At 36.8% G+C, this 18,889-nt stretch overlaps 2 protein-coding genes across 6 annotated transcripts in view; one reads left to right on the top strand and one right to left on the bottom strand.

Moving 5' to 3' along the window:
• ELMOD2 (ELMO domain containing 2) overlaps positions 1-13,928 on the top strand; it is a 29,550-nt gene extending 15,622 nt beyond the window's left edge. For 3 of the 5 annotated variants that reach the window (XM_032857209.1, XM_032857218.1, XM_032857244.1), the window contains exons 7-10: positions 3,627-3,695; positions 4,469-4,602; positions 10,348-10,464; positions 13,265-13,928. In XM_032857209.1, the coding sequence (XP_032713100.1) occupies positions 3,627-3,695; positions 4,469-4,602; positions 10,348-10,464; positions 13,265-13,323 (379 nt within the window). In that variant the 3' untranslated portion in view covers positions 13,324-13,928. Of the gene's footprint in view, positions 1-3,626; positions 3,696-4,468; positions 4,603-10,347 lie in introns of all 5 variants that reach the window. The other 2 variants (XM_032857235.1, XM_032857227.1) reach the window with 2 other exon arrangements.
• A 3,605-nt stretch (positions 13,929-17,533) lies between these two features.
• Positions 17,534-18,889, bottom strand: part of UCP1 (uncoupling protein 1) — a 9,977-nt gene continuing 8,621 nt past the window's right edge. The window contains exon 6 of the mRNA XM_032869909.1: positions 17,534-17,928. Coding sequence (XP_032725800.1) covers positions 17,814-17,928 — 115 coding nt within the window. The 3' untranslated portion in view covers positions 17,534-17,813. The remainder of the gene's footprint in view (positions 17,929-18,889) is intronic.

Here is an 18,889-nt window from a genome sequence, read left to right as displayed (position 1 = left end):
GTGCTTAAAAGTATTTTCTCATGTCCTGGCAACAATATGAAGACATTGGAAACATTTTGTGTGTGTGTGATTTCTTTACTTACTGATATCTTTCTTCTTTCTTTCTCTTTCCTCCTCCTTTCTGATACCTCTTAAGGAAGCATGTATACTTTTATTCATTTTATCTTCTTGCCACTTCTCTCTTGACTCTCCAGTTCCATTTTGGAAATATAGCTTGATACTAATAAAGTCTCTTCACATATACTCTTCACCGTCTGTGATTAGTGATCTAAAGCCCTGACTTCTCAGAGCCTATATGAACTCTCTCTCTTTTGTTTTTCCTCCTTTAATACTTATGCTTGGGCATACATATGAAATCCCCAAATATGTAATTAAAATCAGAATAGATGGCCAAAACTATTCTGGAAAGTAAACTGGAAGATTAGTATGGATATGGATATGCAAATTAAGATTCCACTCTTAATGTCTGTCCTTGAATTGTGATTTATAGACCATAAAATGCCTAGAATGGGAAACCTAACCATTAGCATAGTTTGGATAATTGTTACTATGAAAAAATTAGTCCTAAAACTGTGCTAATATTATTAATAGGTCTGTATAGATAAAGCCATTTTGGGGGAAAATAGAAGACACAGTAGGGTTTTAATATCTATAATTTTTCCAGTCATAAAAGTTTAATTTTCTGTAATACCTAAATTTTGTAAGTATAAAGATTATAAAGATTCCCTGTAAGTATACCTGCCAAAGATACAACACAATACAAAAATAATAATTACACAGGCACTTGGGTGGCTCAGTCGGTTAAGGGTCCAATTTCGGCTCAGGTTGAGATCCCAGGGTCCTGGGGTCAAGCCCTGCATTGGGCTCAGCGGGGAGCCTGCTTCTCCCTTTGCCCCTCCCCTCACTGTGCACTCTCTTTCTCTCTCTAATAAATAAATATAGTCTTTAAAAAAATTACAAAGTAATAATTTAATAAATGAGATTGCCAGTTTTCTGCTTTGATAAACTTCCAGTTGAAATTGAAGTAAAATAAATGCAGTTTGTTTCCACTTGGAAAAATTATAAAATATTTTAAAATTCATTGTTTTTCAGAACACATGGATTCTTTGTTCATAGACTTTAAAGACCATCTTTCTTCTTGGTACTTGTAAACTACACAGATATTTGAACCTCAGTTAATCAGACACTATTCTGGTGTTTCTGTTTTTTTGAAACAGAGAGTGCATTTGGAGGGGGATGGGCGGGCAGCAGAGGGAGAGGGAGAAAGAATCATAAGCATGTGGAGTCCAACACAGGGTCAGTCTCACAACCCTGATACCAATACCTGAGCCGAAATCAAGAGTTGGATGATTGACTGAGCCACCCAGGCACCCCACAGTGTTTCCTTTCTTTTTATGAGTAACCTTGCTTCTAAGAAATCAAGATTTGTCAGCATTTGCCAGAGAAAGAATTTAATGTAGCTTAAAATTTAAGTGAGTAGGATTTGATTCAAGATTGTGGCAAGGGATTCTGATAGACCTTTAAGTGGTTTACAGATACTTACATTTAGAGCTGGTATCTACTGATTTAAAAAATGACAAAGACGACATTTATTAGTAATTACTTGATTGCCAGTGATGTACTAGAGATGGTTGAAAACATGAAAAATCCATTCCGATTCCCCTAGAATCATGTTTGTCGTCCTGTGCATGGAGCTATGAGTCTTCAGGATGGAAGTAAAGATACAGTCAAGAACCAGACAAGCTGTTCAAACACCCTTATGTGATTTATTTTTTAACTTTCTTGGCCTTTGTCATCTAATCTCCTGAGATATTTTGTTGCTTTAAAGGATAGCTGGTAGTTTGATGATGATACTTAGGTAAATGAATGTTGAGGCAGCTGTAGAAGAAAGGATATTGTACAGAAAATGAATCCAGGAGAGACTGAAGAAAGTGGAATAGATGAGGAGATAGAAGCAGCTAAGTTGAATATACTAAATAAGGCCAAATGTATGTAGGAAAGGAGAACGAAGGAGAAGGAAGGCAGGCAGGCAAGAGGTGAGAGGGAAGGAGGGAAGGAGGGAAGGGGGGACGGAACTCTACAGATTATTGTAAGGAATAGTTTTCCTATTGCATAGATGTTCATTTTGCATAGATGCTGCTAAGGTAGGGGTTGACTAATTCATTAAGGAAGTTAAAAGTTGTTCTGTGTTACAGATTGAATACTTTAAGAGTAGTTTGGTTATAAAAATATTAATACTGAATTGTATTAGTATGACAAAAAATGAAAGATAGTTTAGTAAGGGCATCCTTAGAGTCAACCTAGGGATAAAGGAGAAAAATTAGTATATGTAAGGAAAGCATTGCACTAAAACAGGACTGTTTCCTCTTTGGGGAATTACATATCCTTTTGAGAATCTGGTGAAAGTTTTATATATTCTCTTCCCAGGAAATGTACACACAGAAAAATTTATGCATAATTTAAGGTGGTTCATGGATACCCCTTCATTCATGAATGATCCTTCATTCATGGAGTTCTAAATTAACAACCCTTTTTTTAATGGGTTGAAAATTAGTAAAGAAAAATAGAAGTCTATAGTATTAATCTATAGAAGGAAAATGGGAAAACTTGGTTAGAAATTTCTATGCTGTGTGAAAATTTCAGTGCTTGTGTCTTCTAAAATTTAAATGAGCCATGGAAAGCCACTTTTTATTCTACTTTTTTTTAAGATTTTTAAATTTTATTTTATTTATTTATTTGACAGAGAGAGAGCACAAGTAGGGGGAGCAGCAAGCAGAGGAAGAGAGGGAGAAACAGGCTCCCTGCTGAGCAAGGAACCGATGTGGGGCTCCACCCCAGGACCCTGGGATCATAACCTGAGCCAAAGGCAGATACTTAACTGACTGAGCCACCCAGGCGCCCCTCTGTTTATTCTACTTCTTACCCTCATACAAACATCCAGTCAGTCATCATACATGTGTATGTGCATGAGTACCAGTGCGTCATGAGGTGATTTAGTCCCTCTCTCGAAGAATTCAAAGAAGTTGCATTAGTATAAGACAACAGGATGTATGAGCCTATGAATGGGTAGCTTCAAATATTTCTCCATTATACCTGCTAATACTTGCATTTTATGGCCAGCATTTTAGTTATACCACTGATCAAGGAGGGCTTTTTTAGTGCAGAAGAAAGGTTATTGCCTTTCCTCTGTTTGCACAGAAAATGGCATTAAACAGTACAGACTCCAGTTGCAATAGAAAGCGTTAGCCTAGGAGAAAGGATGAATGTCCGTCCCAATAGGTACACATGCACTATTTTATAGAAAATTTAAAATAACAACAACAAAAAAGGACTCTAGATTTTTTTTAAAGATAGGTAGAAAGTCTCTTGTTAAATCATTTCTTTTTAAAATACTTGAAAGCGTTGCCAAGGGCCCGTGTTCTGTACTAACTAGATAGGCCTGATCCCTCAGAATTAAATGTTGATTGACAAGCATTTCCGAGTCCCAGAAGGGATTTGAGATGGAGATTAGGATGACTGTGGCAGTCCTGGGACTATCCTGTTGACATTAGCTTTTTAAATTTCTTCTGGATATCTTCAGTTTGAATAATGTGTTAATTTTATGGTTTTTCTTCAACTTTTTAAAGGTATTTCAGTGAAAATTATACCAGTGAAGCTCACCAGATTCTTTCCCGTTCTAATCATCCAAAATTAGGGTAAGCTGGATACCTCAAAGAAATTGTAAATTCTTGAACTTTAAAATGTTGATTAGATTATCTGAATTTGAAAGTATTTCATGGTATTTTTAAAAGTGAGATTATTTTTATTAATAAGAACTTCATAAAGATAGTACATGATCCATTATTTTTAAGGTGAAATGTGATTGTACACCAATTTTGTATTATTTAAATATATTTTTGTAACAAGATACAGTTTGTCTAGAAAATGGAGGTAAGGAACTTTCTGAAAGTTTCTTGAGGAATAGATTTGAAAATAGAAATGCAAAATAGCTTTGACGGAGATATAGGAAAATGAGAAATAGCTTTGAAAATCGTAAAGTGAAATGCAGTTGAGTCCGATTATCAGCTTTATCACAATTATTTTGTTTTTATATTCCAGTGATACCTACCTTTGAAAAAACATTATAACAATATTATATCATAAAAATAAATACCGTGATAATGGAGGACAAAATGTCAGATTACCCAGTGTGTTTTAGAAACCAATGAGAGTGTACTCTTTTTAATTTTTTTTAAGACTTTAAAAGGTTTTTGGTATTTGCATGACCAAAGTTTCATTATTACTTCGTAGATTATATCCAGAAAACCAAAGGCCTCTAAAAAAAAATAAAAATCTTTTATCTATTCATAAAACCAATACTGTATTAGAAATGCATCAGAGTACTTTTTCACTAATTTCTTGCATAATTTAAAATTTATCTCATGAGCTATTTGGCTAGCTGGTATAACTGGTAATGTCTCTGACGTAGGTACTCTTATGCAATAGTTGGAATCAACCTTACCGAGATGGCTTATAGCTTGCTGAAGAGTGAAGCTTTGAAGTTTCATCTCTACAACTTTGTTCCTGGTATACCAACGATGGAACACTTTCATCAGTTTTATTGTGCGTATTAAAATGAGTCAAAACTAGATATTTCTAGATATTTCTACTATATATGTAATTTACGCTTGACATTTTATTTTATTAAGTTCTTTGGAAAACAGGGAAATAAGGAGGGGGGCGCCTGGATGGCTCAGTCAGTTAAGCGTCTGACCCTTCGTTGTAGCTCAGATCATGATATCAGGGTCGTGAGACTGAGCCCCATGTCGGGTCCATGCTGGGTGGGGAGTCTGCTTAAGATTCTCTCCCCCATCTCCCTCTGTTCCTCCCTGCTCATGTTCTTGCTTTCTCTCAAATAAATAAATCAACCTTAAGAAAAAAAGAAAAGAAGGAAATAATGGAAGATGAGTCCCCAAGAATATTTCATCATCAGTGTCTATATTTGCTGAATAAAAAAATTCAGCAAGGTCATTTTTTCACATATATGTTAATTTAGGATTTATGTAGTTTTCCTGTAGACATCCATTTTCCAGTCAACTATAAAATGAATTTTCCCTCTTGAAAACTTGTTAGCGAATGCTGTTGAGTCAAGGACAATCCATTTGCAGATTATTTTGTTAGTCTCATAAGGAAATCAAATTTAAAGGAACATTCTCCCCCATCCCCCACTTCAAGGCCAGGTTTTCTTGTGTTAGGTTGGGGGTACTTACTAACTGGTTCCTAATGCAGTCATTATTATCACTGTTCCATTAAGTTTTCTTGTGATTTGCACACTAAAGGTTTAATTAAATGAATTTATCTTGTGAAGCTATTGCTCAGAAGCAAAGACTTTAAACCTAGCTTAGTTTCACATTCTACTTTTCTTGATCTTTTTGTGTCTTTAGAATGCCATTTGCATGTTTGGCAGAATGTAGGAAACTAATTGGTAATAAATGGCCAAATCATAACTTCTTCATCTCCACGTTGAAGGCATCATCCAAGTCTCTCCTTCCCACAGCCTCCTCTGCCTTCACTTAACCCCTCGTCCCAGGTTTGTCAGGTGCTGAATATCTCCTGCCTTTCTTTACTTTTGCCCATCCCCACTTTAACTGCCCAGCATGAGGCCTTTTGTTAGTGGGTTACTGTGACAGCTTTTTGAGTAGTCTCTCTGTGATGACCTTCTTCCAGTTCTTCTCCATGTTGCAGATAGAATGACTTCAAATGAAAATCGAATCATTTTGCTCCACTGCCTACAATTGTTGAAAAGGTTCCACTACAAGGCCTTTCATAATCCATACCTTGGTAACCTCTCCAGATTCATTCTCTTGCCAGATACCAACTCCCCACAGTCTGCAGTGTGGGCACCTGGCCTTTTAGTTGTGCAAATGTATTACGCTCTCTTTTGACTCTCGACCTCTCACTCGGCCTGGAACACCCTTTCTGCCTCTTCCTTTCTGTCCAGGTGACACCTGCGCATCTTGCAAATCTCAGTTTAGACTGACCTTCTCTGGGAAGTCTTACCAGAGACTTTGTTCCTTCGGTTATCCATTTCTGCATTATTCTTCTTTCCTTCTCTTTCGGAGCATCCCTGTCAGACTACAGAATTCCATACCTCGCATTCAGGCATTCACGTACTTGGTGCCAGCTGCTGTTCGAGACACTGCGGAGAGAGCAGAGATGAGGCCAAAGTCTTAGCAGTTTTAAAGCTTTCATTTTCAAGACCAAAACACTCCCTTCATGCAGCACGCACCTCCAGATACCGCTCCAGTAATTCACTCATTTTAAGTATACGATTCGCCGAGTTTGGGTCAATTTGCTGAGTTACACAACCAACATCATAATCCAATTTTAGAACATTTTTGTCACCCCACAAGGCCCCTCAGGCCAGTTTATAGTCAATCCCTATTCCTGTGGTTCCCTGGTTTTTTGTGTGTGTGTGTGTGTGTGGTTTTTTTTTTTTTTTTTTGAGATTTTATTTATTTAGAGCAAACAAGAGAGCACAAGCAGAGGGAGCAGCAGAGGGAGGAGGAGAAGCAGGCTTACTGCTGAGCAGGGAGCCCGATGTGGGGCTTGATCCCAGGACCCCAGGTCCACGACCTGAGGCAAAGGCAGCTGCTTAACCAACTGAGCCACCCAGGCACCCCTGGTTCCCTTATTTTTAACCCCTGTTGGAAAATATCCAGAGCCCCTGTGGCTTCGGTTAGAGACAGTAAAAGCACACAGGGAATTTTAAGGTTAGAAGTTTTGTGTGGGATTTCCATTGAGGCTAGTGTTTAAACCTCCTAGAGTCAAGAGGAAAATACATGTGCTTTGTGGAAACAACTCTTTTCCATCCTTTCCCGCAAGGATTTCAGAGTCCCATGTCATGTAAGGCCTTGCCAGCTAGCTTCCTATAATTTTGGTGTCATCTCCTGCAGTTTCTTGATGTTTCATCAACTTAGCCATTACAGTCTCAGGACCTTAGGCAGGTCTTTCTCTGAGACCAATTTACATTATAGACCAATAACCCAGCTCTGAAGCAAGAAATTTCTAGTACTTTATACTTGAGCAGCTTGCTCTAGACCTAAGTAATCATTTGCCGAGGACAGTAATGAAAAGCAGTTTTGGGATGCCTGGGTGGCTAAGTTGGTTAAGCTCAGGTCTTGATCTCATGGTGATGAGTTCAAGCCCTGCATTGGGGTCCATGCCTAGTGTGGAACCCACATTAAAAAAAAAAAAAAAAGCAATCTAAAGGACTTACAGGAATGGTAAATAGCTAAAACTCAATAGCCAAAAATACTAAAACAAAAATACCATAAAGTTTAGATAGATGTCTTATTTTTCATACTACCCAGATTATTAATCTCTAAATTTTTTATTGTACATACCTATTAATGTGATGGGAGTAGGGGTGGGGGGAGAGCAAAGATTCAATTTATACATGAATATGTAATTTCTTTAGATGTACTATTGTTCCACTGTATACACAAGCTAAATTTTGAATGAAATAAAGATTAAAAATATACTTAAAAATAATTACAAGATTACCATTCTCAGTTTGTCTTTTGGGAATGAGAAGGAAGTAGCATCCCTCTGCCCAACAAGGCCTTATTCTTCACTTTTCTAACATATCCTAGTTAACAAAAATCTATTTTATCATATCAAGAGATTAATCTGAAATATTTTCTTAAATTGGTCTTCTTAGATATTTCAATGTTGAAATGTCATGGTTCTTAACTGTTAATGTTTGCTTTATTTATGACTGATGTTCTAAAATAGAATTTACTTTGTTTTCATATTAAGTGATTATGATAGTCTTGCCACACTTTTATGCAGTCACTGTCTTTCCCTGCTCCATTTATCTGAAATAGGTCACTTCTGGGGCACCTGGGTGGCTCAGTGGGTTAAGCATCTGCCTTTGGCTCAGATTTCAGAGTTCTGGGACTGAGTCCCATATCAGGCTTCTTGCTCAGTGGCGAGTCTGCTTCTCTCTCTGCCTGCTGCTCCCCCTGCTTGTGCTCTCTTTCTCTCTCTCTGTCAAATTAAAAAAAAAAAAAAAAAAATCACTTCTATCCCTTCTTAAAAGTCCTTTCAGAAGAGGAAATGAGATTCTGGTGGAAAAAAAAGTCTAACTTAGAACATAATAGAGACCACTTGTAAACTATGTGATTTGGACAAGTTATTTAAGCTCTGTGGGCACCTGGCTAGCTCAGTCAGTAGAGCATGCAACTCTTGATCTAAAGGTCGTGAGTTCTAGTCCCACACTGAGCATAGAAATTACTTGGGGGAAAAGAAAGTAAAAGCTCTCTGCACACTCCATTTCCTCTTCAGTAAAATGGGGATAAGGTAGTACTGCGTCATAGGATTGCCGTGAGAGTACATCTGCACATGAGTACATGGTGAGCACTATGATAACACTTGTTAAATAATATTAAATATATTTGGTTGAATCCAAGTACAGTTTAGGAATGGTTTTAAATTCATGTTTTTTCGTTGTAAATATATCTATATGCATATTTATTAAGTACCTTTAACACTTTGATGGTTTATTTGGCTACTTTTATGAAGATACTGCAAAACAAAAATGTTAAGCCTACTATTTAGAATGCATATATATATTTTTAACATTTTATTTATTTGAGAGAGAGTGCCCAAGCTGGTTGGGGTTGGAGGGGTGGTGCAGATGGATCCGAGGGACAGGCTGAGCACAGAGCCCGATGTGGGGCTATATCTCACAGCCCTGAGATCATGACCTGAGTCAAAATTAAGAGTCAGACGCTTAAACAATTGAGCCACCCAAGTGCCCCCCATATATTCTTTTTTTTAAAAAATGAAGGTGTTGACTAGTTTATTGAGGAAAGCAGAAATAATTCTTATATTTATAATGAAGTAGACTTCATTAAACTTTATGCTTATCTAATGTTTTCATGTACTTTATGCTTTCTAATGTTTTCTCATTACTTTCATATTTGTGTTTCAGGGATCTCTGGGGATAACTTTTTCCTATCCCCAAGGTATTTTTTGGTTAGTGCTGTATCTCTTTACATTTGAGGGATTTTATTGACATTTGAGACAAACGGTAGATATACTAAATATTTTATTGAAATTCTGGCTTATTTTGAACATACCAAAATATTCCTTTTTTTTAAAAGGTTTTTCCAGGTTTCTAGTAGGTTTTTTTTTTTTTTTTTAAGATTTTATTTATTTGTTAAAGAGAGAGTACAAGCAGAAGGAGCAGCAGGCAGAGCGGAAAGCAGACTCCCCGCTGAGCAGAGAGCCCGATATGGGACTCAATCCCAGGACCCTGGGATCATTAACCTGAGCCGAAGGCATGTGCTTCACCAACTGAGTCACCCAGGCATCCCTCTAGTAGTTTATTAATATGATTTCTGATTATTATATCTTTTTAAAAATTTTTTATTTAAATTCAGTTTAGTTAACATACAGTGTAAAATTGGTTTCAGGGGTAGAATTTAGTGATTCATCAGTTGCTTCTAACACCCAGTACTCATTACATCAAGTGCCTTCCTTAATGCCCATCACCCAATTATCTGATCCTCCCACCCCCATCCCTTCCAGCAGCCCTCAGTTTGTTTCCCATAGTTAAGATTCTCTTATGGTTTGCCTCCCTCTCTGTTTTCATCTTACTTCATTTTTCATTCCCTTCCCTTATGTTCATCTGTCTTGTTTCTTGAATTCCCCATTTGAGTGAAATCACATAGTATTTGTCTTTCTCTGACTTATTTCCCTTAGCATACTACCCTCTAGTTCCATCTGTGTTGTTGCAAATGGAAAGGTTTCATTCTTTTAGATGGCTATGTAATAGTCCATTTTATACACACACACACACACACACACACCCCTCTTCTTTATTCATTCACCGGTCAGTGGACATCTGGACTCTTTCCATAGTTTGGCGATTGTGGACATCGCTGCTATAAACATTGGGTGCAGATGCCTCTTCAGATCACTATTTTTGTATCCTTTGGATAAATACCTAGTAGTGCAATTGCTGGGTCATAGGGTCTGATTATTATATCTTCATGTGGAATTTAAAGGAGCGTTCTGCATTTTTTTTTTTTTAAGATTTTATTCATTTATTTGATACAGAGAGATCACAAGTAGGCAGAGGGGCAGGCAGGGGAGAGGGGGAAGCAGGTTCCCCGCTGTGCAGAGAGCCCAATGTGGGGCTCAATCCCAGGACCCCGAGATCATGACCTGAGCTGAAGGCAGAGGCTTTAAAACCCATTGAGCCACCCAGGCGCCCCTGGTTCTGCACTTTAAAATGAGATGCTTTGTTTGTGATTTCCTTTACTGAGCACTGTATTTATATTTTATTTTTCACTGCAGGTTACCTTGTCTATGAATTTGACAAGTTTTGGTTTGAAGAAAAGCCAGAAAGCATTATGTATTTCAACATGTATAGAGAGAAGTTTCATGAAAAGATTAAAAGACTCTTACTGGATTGTAATGTATCACTAACTTTAAAGATATGATTCCTCCATATTATCTTCTATTTCTACCACATTTTGCACACACAACAGAATTTATATGTTGTAATAGAAATTATCTGATCAATAACACTCGTTATATATAATTTCCTACTAAAATATTTCAGAAAATCTATTTAAGAAAGCTAGTGGACAATCAGTGTATGTTTACAGTCATTTATACACTGTCCTCCAAAGGTACCTTATCCTTCCAAAGATCCCTACTGTAGAGGCCTGCAAACTACAGTTTGGAACTTGGGACTTAGCCCATTTAGTGTAAAAGTATAAATCAGGTATTTGTATTAAATTGGTTGATTAAAATGTGTAAAAACCAGTGTTCATTTTTATGTATTGTTAACTATCAAGTCCATCTCTTTTCAGAGCTCTTTTCAGATTTTTCGTGTCTTAGTGTGGAAACGATTGTTTTTTATTTCCTTTGTCTTGTTTTCTCCCTAGGTTAATTAACAGGAAGAGTAGCTCTTCAAGGCTTTCTTTCTTTCTTTGCATCTCAATCACATTCCTAATGTTGCTTCATTAGTAGCAGAAAGCTGAGCTATGTCAGACAAGATAAAGAAACATGGCCTCTTTTTGGTTTCTCTCATTAGCATAATCGCTAATGAGAGAATGATAGTATTGGTGACTAGCTTTTTTGTTTTTAAATACCATACTTGAAAATATCACAGTGGTATTTTAAAGCTTAAAGGCATTTTCTCATCTTCAGTATTTGCTTTTCAGTCTGTTGTAGGAAAGAACTATAGTTAGTGCTCATTGTGAGGGCCTTTTATGAGGCTTCTCTGGCTGTGAGTGTTTATGAAAAGAGATGTATTTGCTAAGAAAATCTTGACTGTATTCAAAGGACAGTGGCTTATTTTCCATAAAGCTGTCTTTGAACCGAAACAAAGGGAAAACCTAAAGCTTCTTAAAAATATCCGTGAAACATGGTTGGTTTATTTTACTCACTGTTAACTGTTGCTTCTTTTTGCTTTGCCTCCATAGTGTTTCTGGATAATGGCGTACGGACTTTATGGGTGTTCTTTGAGTTGATGATCTGTGGGATTCTAAAGTAGCCTGAGGATGATGACTGTGCATTTCGTATAGCTTATTCTCCTCAAATCTCAGGAGGGCATCAAGTGCTGTCAAGGATTATATAGTGAGGAAATTCTAACGGGAATAATTTCTTCCTTGTGTGTTTTAGAAATCTGTACTCCTAGCAAAACTAAAAGAGTTTAAAGATAGGTTTGTCTGATTACTAAGTTCTCAAATCCTACAGAAAGCAGCCTGTTAGAGACATCATTTAAACATGATGAGAGTTGGTGGATCTTTTAATGTGAATATCAAGTGTTTCAGGACTGACACCTGTGGTATAGCAAGACCTGAGACTTGCAGTATTTGTTCCTGTCTGTTGACAGACCTCTCTCTGTAAACTTGCCAGAGAGAAAAGCGATGAAAAATACCGGAGCGGAAAATAACAGATGCGGTTTTGCATGGCACATACATCGAGAGCACAGCATTAAAACTATTATTTTCTCAACAGGATAAAACTTCTAAAAATTGGATTCATTTTATTATAGTCGTGGTGGTCTACCATCTCAGTATCACAGGAATTTAAAAATTGGCTTCTTGTAGGAGACTTCTCAACCTTGGGATTATCCTTCTTTTATTTTGTTATTTTTATGTTTTTGGTGCTTTATTATCCAGCTCTAGAGTTCTAGGAGATGTAGGAAAATCCTGGTAAAGGTCAGGTGCTAACCATTAAAGTTTTAAGTGTTTACTCTTACATGGAAAGCAATTCTGTTAGTTTAATTTCCAAGCTGAAAATACTTACCTTAATATTTTGATCTTTCAATAGCTGAGGTCTTGAACTGATTTAAACCTTTGTCAATATGCTTAATAAAGAATGATCCAACTGTGGAAGGGGAAACTTTTTAAGCAAGTTTTTCCCCTTCTAGGGAGGAAAGTAACTTTAATGTTTTAAAAAGAATGTCATCAGAAAATTTGGTCAATAATATGTTCTTTAAGTCATCTCTGTACAATATAGATATTGTCCTGTTTTTGCTTAAAATAATCAGTAACCATTTCAGAAAGTCTGTAGTGAATTGGTCTAAAAGCTACCAATAAATTGTAACGTTTGATAGTCTGGAAGCCGAAGCTATCACCACTTGTAAATTAGAATGTAACATAGTGACATACATGAAAAGAAAAAATGTAATTGTGTCTACCTTCCTACTTTTCCTTGCTTTTGACCTATGTATGTTAGAATTTTATGTAGTCTTAAAATCCATATTTAGAATCTTACCTGTTTCTATAATAATGAATGAAATACCAAAGTAGTGATAGAATTGAAGTAGCAGGAAAATTATGTTTGCTTTAGCATCAGAAAAGTGAATCAATGTGGAAATGAATTTTTGTATGTGCCAGATCGAAGAGAGTGTGCCAGTGACAAGAATAGTGTAAACACAGTTACACTGGTTGTAGTTCAAATATGTTCTGAAAGACAATCTTTAAGGAAATAGGAGAAATCAGGGGATATCACTATATCAGTGAACCTAGACCAGCCTCTCTTTGTATATACATATGGTGGTAGAGTTAGATATAAAATCAGTGTCTTACTGGCACCAGTTAGAAAACAAAATCTTTTTCTTGAAAACGCCCATCCTGTATTTTTTTTTCCTGTCTTAACTTTGGATTTGTATGTATTTTTCTATCTGAAATTTATGTGTAGTCTTCATTTTTATTCCAGTATTAATAATTGTTTATATTACTGTTTCTCCCCTTAGCATTCAGTGAAATTGAACTTGGTCAAAGATTGCTCAAAGGAGCAGCATTACATGAGTGAAAAGTGGAATGCTCATTGCCAGAGCAGGAAATATTACGCACTATCATGGCACAGAAGAGAAGAGGTTTGGCTTGGAGAGCAATAATGGTTATTATCTTCCTTGAAGTAAGGATTGGGGGCCAGCAGCTATTTTCTCAGGATAAACGGTCCACTCAACTTCTCTATGAATAAGTCTGGGGAGGCTTACTTTCCATTTTCACGTTCAGGAACCTCTCCACACAGGCAGATTGTTAAAGAAGATTAATGGACTTTAAACATCTGAGAGAAATCATGACTGAGCTTGTTTTGTTTTGTTTTGTTTTCTGGCTTCAGCTTTTGACAAGAAAAAAATTAAATGTACTTCAGCTAAGACCCAACTATTATAGGGGAATTCTTTTTTTTTTTTCCCCCAATTATAGGGCAGTTCTATGTTTCTGTTAATGTATTCAAAAAATGAGCAGCGGCTTTCCCTGGGGGAAAAAGTGCTGGTTGGCAACGTAAAGAAATAGATTTTTGTCTACTTTGGATAAAACAATTAACTTCTTATGTAAAAGCAATAGTTGAAATGTGATGTTATTTTGTTCGGAATGTTGTGAACAAATTAAAAAAAAGTGTCACAATTGTTACAAGCCTTTCTGCTAATTCTTCCGTCTCTTCCCTTCCTCCCCATCCCTAATTTAAGTCACTTATTTCTATGAAGTAGTGCCTTTCTTATTTAATCCTTTAATCATGTTCCTATAGATTTATCAGAATATACAGAAAATTTTTATTTTTATGACTTTAACTCACCCACCAATTACGTATTTAAGATGTTATTGGGTAACAACAGTTGGTTATAAGACCAGAAAAGAAGCTACCACTCCCATCTCCCATTCTTAGAAAGGATGGGAATAATTCATACTGCACTGTAGTATGTTTTACTTAATCTTGCAGTGTATCTTAAATACATTTTTATATTAATACATAGCTTCCTTATTCTATTTATGTACAGCTGCAGAACATTCTTGTGTGTGTGTGTGTGTGTGTGTCTATCTTATTTTAAGCTAAACAAACATACCACGTATGTCACTGGTGGATACAGCAAAAGCAGTACTTATTAAAGTTAGTACTAATAATAGCTTTAAATGTATATATTGAAAAAAGAATGGCTGAAAATTAAAGACAAAGTAATCATCTCAAGGAGTTTGGCAAAGAACAAAATAAACCTAAAGAAAATAAAGAAGGAAATACTAAAAGCAAGAGCTCAGATGTGTGGAGTAGAAATATATACCATAGAATCAACAAAAGTAAAAAGCTGTTGCTTGAAAAGACTAGTAATACTGATAAACCATGGTGAGATAAGGAAAAGCAAATAATGCTATCAAGAATTAAATATGAAACATCACTACAGATCCTGCAAACCTGAAAATATATTAAGGATTACCTCAAAAATTTGAAACTTTAGATTAAATATAAACATTTCTAGAAAAATATACTTATCAAAACAAAACTGTCTAAGAAGAAATAGGGAAGCAGAAAGTCCTAGCACTGTTAGTGGATTCAGGAATTAAAAATCTTTCCATTAAAAAACCTACAGTTTACCTGTACCCCTGACACAAATAATACATTATATGTTAATTAAACAAAAAATACCCACAGTTCCACACTGGTAAGTTAACACATTTAAGAATAAAATAATGACAGTTTTCACAATCTCTTCTACGTAATGAAGGGTAGACACCCTTCATGAAACTTCATAGTGTTGATGACTCAAGTCCAACAAGAACAGAATGAAAAAGAATTATATGCCAGTGTCATTTTAGATGTTGTAATGCTGAATAAAATAGAAACTACTGAAGTCCAGAAATAAATATATTAAATAATAATGAACTATGTATAGATATGTTGTTTTAATGTGTGATCAACTGCAGCTCAGGTTAATTCCCAAAATAAAATTAATGAAATTTACCACATTAACATTTGAAAACCACATAATCTTAAAAGTTGCAGAAAAAGCATTTGGTAAAAATTCAACATCCATTCATGTTAAAAACTTAAGAGATACAGGTTACCTTAATTTTATCTTATATCTATAATTTTATCTTATATCTATAATTATATCTATAATATAAACACTAACCAATATATTTAATGGTAAAACATCAGGATCAGAATTAAGAAAGGATGTTACCACTTGTATCTGTTTTTGCCACAATAACAACACGTAACAACCAATCACACAAAAATCTTAGTGGCTACAAAAAAAAAAAAAAAAAAAATTCCCTCCTCACACATGGGTAGGCTAACCAGGCAGCTTTGCTAATCTCAGCTGGGTTCAGTGGGCCTTAAACCCAGGTCATGTTTTTGGCTCCTGTCATCTTGATGTCATCTACTCATCTGGGACCAGTGGGCTACCTGAGGTATGCTCTTTAATGGTGCAGTAGAAACACAAGAAGTCCAATGGCCCACAGGTATTTCAAGCCTTTGCTCACATCATGTCCACTCACATTCCCTTGGTTGTATAGCAAATCACATGGTCAAGTCCAACATCCATGGAACAGGGACATGTATTCTATTAGGAAGGGCTAAAGAGTGAACATTTGATGAATAAATTGTCACAGCACATCTATTCAAAATTGTGCTAGAGTCCTGCCCAGTGCCATAAAACAAGTGGATGGAATGAAAGAAAAGTTAGTCATAAATGATCTAAATGTGTACATAGAAAATCCAAGAGAATTGATCCAATATCAAGGGTAGAGGAGGAATTTTTGATCAGTTATCAAGGGTGATCATTTATGAAGGGTGAGGGACTCTGGCTAAACCTATCTAGCCTGATTCTTGTTAAATTGGGCTCTTGAAGACATGCCTAAGGAGTATTTAGTAGAAAAAGGCAGCTCAGAGAAGCCTGACTGTAGTTTGATCAAGGGACAGTATCTTGTCACTACAGCCTACTTCCTGACTGCAAAGAAACGAACTTTTATGTTTTCTTCTATATTTGACAGAAACATGCTACTCTAAGGTTGTGGTTTGTCTTAGTTTGGATTCCTCCAGAATCAGACCTTGAATAAGGATTTGTCATTCATTTGGGCCATGATCCCAGGAAACACTGGTAAGGGAGTGAGGGGACTGAAGTCATCCCATAAAGGGTTTTGTATTAAGCAAAATAACACTGTGTAACTGGATTTTGAGAACTTGGGTAAGGGCGAGGGGACTAAAGTATTTATATACAAACTCCCATCAGTTTCTGGGCAAGGGCGGCTCCCAAGGGGTGTGTTCTTTCCTGTTCTTGGAGCGCGCCATGCACAGGCGCACAGGGATGGCTCTGCTGGCCAGAAGACCCTAGAGAGATGCGGACAGGACAACAGGAAGTGAGGCGCGCAAGCGCTAGAGTGGTAAGCTCAAAGAGACAGGGGAGGGATACTGCAGACGTCTGCTACAAGACCATTTCACAGTTAACAGCAGGGGAAATAAGCACCAGGGAAACCTCATAAAGTCAAGGGGGAAAAACACAACAGTAGATAGAATGCAGAGCTGATGAAAACAAATAGAATGACACCTGACAACCTGTAGGCTTCCTGGCCCTTCCGCCATTCTTCAGTTTTGGCTCAAAACAAGCTTGGGTTTTGTCTTACACTTCCTTTCCTAATCTCTTGTTTATTCTTTCCCTATTTCTTCTGCACTCAGTTTGCGGGCATAAGAAAAAGGTTCCTACAGGTGTTAATGATGAATTTAGCTTGGCTGGAAAGATGCCATGAAGATTTGTTTTTATCTCACTAGGAATCCCAGACTGTTCTTCTGTCTAACCCAAGGTACCTTCTGCCTCAAAAATTCTGCGCTTCTGACACAGATATCATGATTGTAATAACAATATGCCCAAAAGATTATAGTGTCTTAGATTAGATGTTGTTATAAATGCCATAAAACACAGACTCCCAAAATTAGAAATCTGTACCAATTACATTTAAACTAAGTTTATGCTTGTTGATTCTAAAGACCTTCACTTGCTAGAAGTGCACCGCAAATTTTACATTCAGAGATAGACCCCAAATGGCAAACATTCAAAGGTACTGGGAATACTTTACTGAATATATTAACTGACAACTGGGTTAATAAAAGGAAACAGCATTTTCTTGATAACTGTTCATCATTAAATATTTATAAACATAAAATGCAGCCCTTTTCCTTTCTTGTGAACTTGAATTATAATGAAAACATGTTAAATTTCTTCATATTCAGTCGTAAGACTCCCACCCTCTCAAAACAGCCAATCAAATACAGTCACTTATTTGCACCTTGCATGAGCCAAGGTGCATACTGGGAATTTTGCTTTCTCCTTTCTGAGACACTGAGAATAAAAGTCACAGGAAATAAATACTCATTTTTCTTTGAAAAGTCCAAAACTCTTTATCAGAACTCCTTTATCATTTTAGGGTGAAATAAGGGGAAATAGTTGTTTTGTTTTCGTTTTTGATTTTAGTTATCCGGTCAGCAAAGATTCCCCCTGGTGTGTTACCGCCTTTTCCTGAAGGTGATTATGTGGCACAGTCCACGGTCTGCCCTGACTTCATCAGTTCTCGCTTCAGCTGTTCGAAGCACACAAACATGATAACGTTCCAGGATCCCAGTCGCAAGAAGGAAGGTACAAATCTAGAAGAGGGAATGTCATCATTCTCTTGAGTTTATTGGAAATCTTAAAGCTATTATCACACAGTTTCTGCTTCTCATTGCACCACTCTCCTCAAATAAAGACATTTAAAATGACCTATTCTTCTCCTTCCCAGTGATGCCTAAGATAATGTTTTATGTAGCCATCTAATACTGCTTCAGAACCACAAAACCCCAAATGATCACATCTATCCAAATACATAAACGGCTTTCCTTCCTACCACACCAAAACTCGTGTCCTTTCTGAAGGGGCATTTCCCGTAACTCTCTTTTTTTGAGGAGCAAGGAAATTCTTGCTATCTTTTGCTCTGCTTTCTGAATGGGAGGTAGGAATCTGTTGAAAGAGGAAGAAGAGAAAGCCAAGAAAAATCGATGAGTAAGTGGACGATTTTCTAAAGTGAAGAAATTAGTGCTGTCCCGATCTTGGCAATTCTTGGCCTTAGACCATCAAGGAGCTAAGTGTACTTTTCTTCTTTTTTTGGGGGGGTGGGGGGAGGTTTGGGTGGTTTGTTTTCTGTTTGTTTGTTTGCTTTTTGTTATGCTGTCAAACTGTGCAGACCAAATGATTGATTTTGAATGCCTGTTTGCAGCAATAAGACATTCAGAGAGAAAAAGATGTCATCAGTTAACTCTGTTTTGGATGGATTTTTTAAAAGAGATCTGGCCTATAAAAATCATGCTCCAGGGGTCCCTGGGTGGCTCAGTGGGTTAAAGCCTCTGCCTTCGGCTCAGGTCGTGATCCTGGGGTCCTGGGATCGAGCCCCTCATCGGGCTCTCTGCTTGGCGGGGAGCCTGCTTCTCCCTCTCTCTCTCTGCCTGCCTCTCTGCCTACTTATGATCTCTGTCTGTCAAATAAATAAATAAAATCTTAAAAAAAAAAATCATGCCCCAAAGGTTTTGGTTACTTTAAGGTCTCAATACATTTCTCCTGACTCCTGGATAT

Source organism: Lontra canadensis, unplaced genomic scaffold (assembly GCF_010015895.1).
Source record: "Lontra canadensis isolate GAN:19392208 unplaced genomic scaffold, GSC_riverotter_1.0 scaffold1, whole genome shotgun sequence".
Classification (NCBI taxonomy): domain Eukaryota; kingdom Metazoa; phylum Chordata; class Mammalia; order Carnivora; family Mustelidae; genus Lontra; species Lontra canadensis.
Note: the sequence above shows the minus strand (reverse complement) of the source record. Positions and strands in the feature narration are given on the sequence as shown.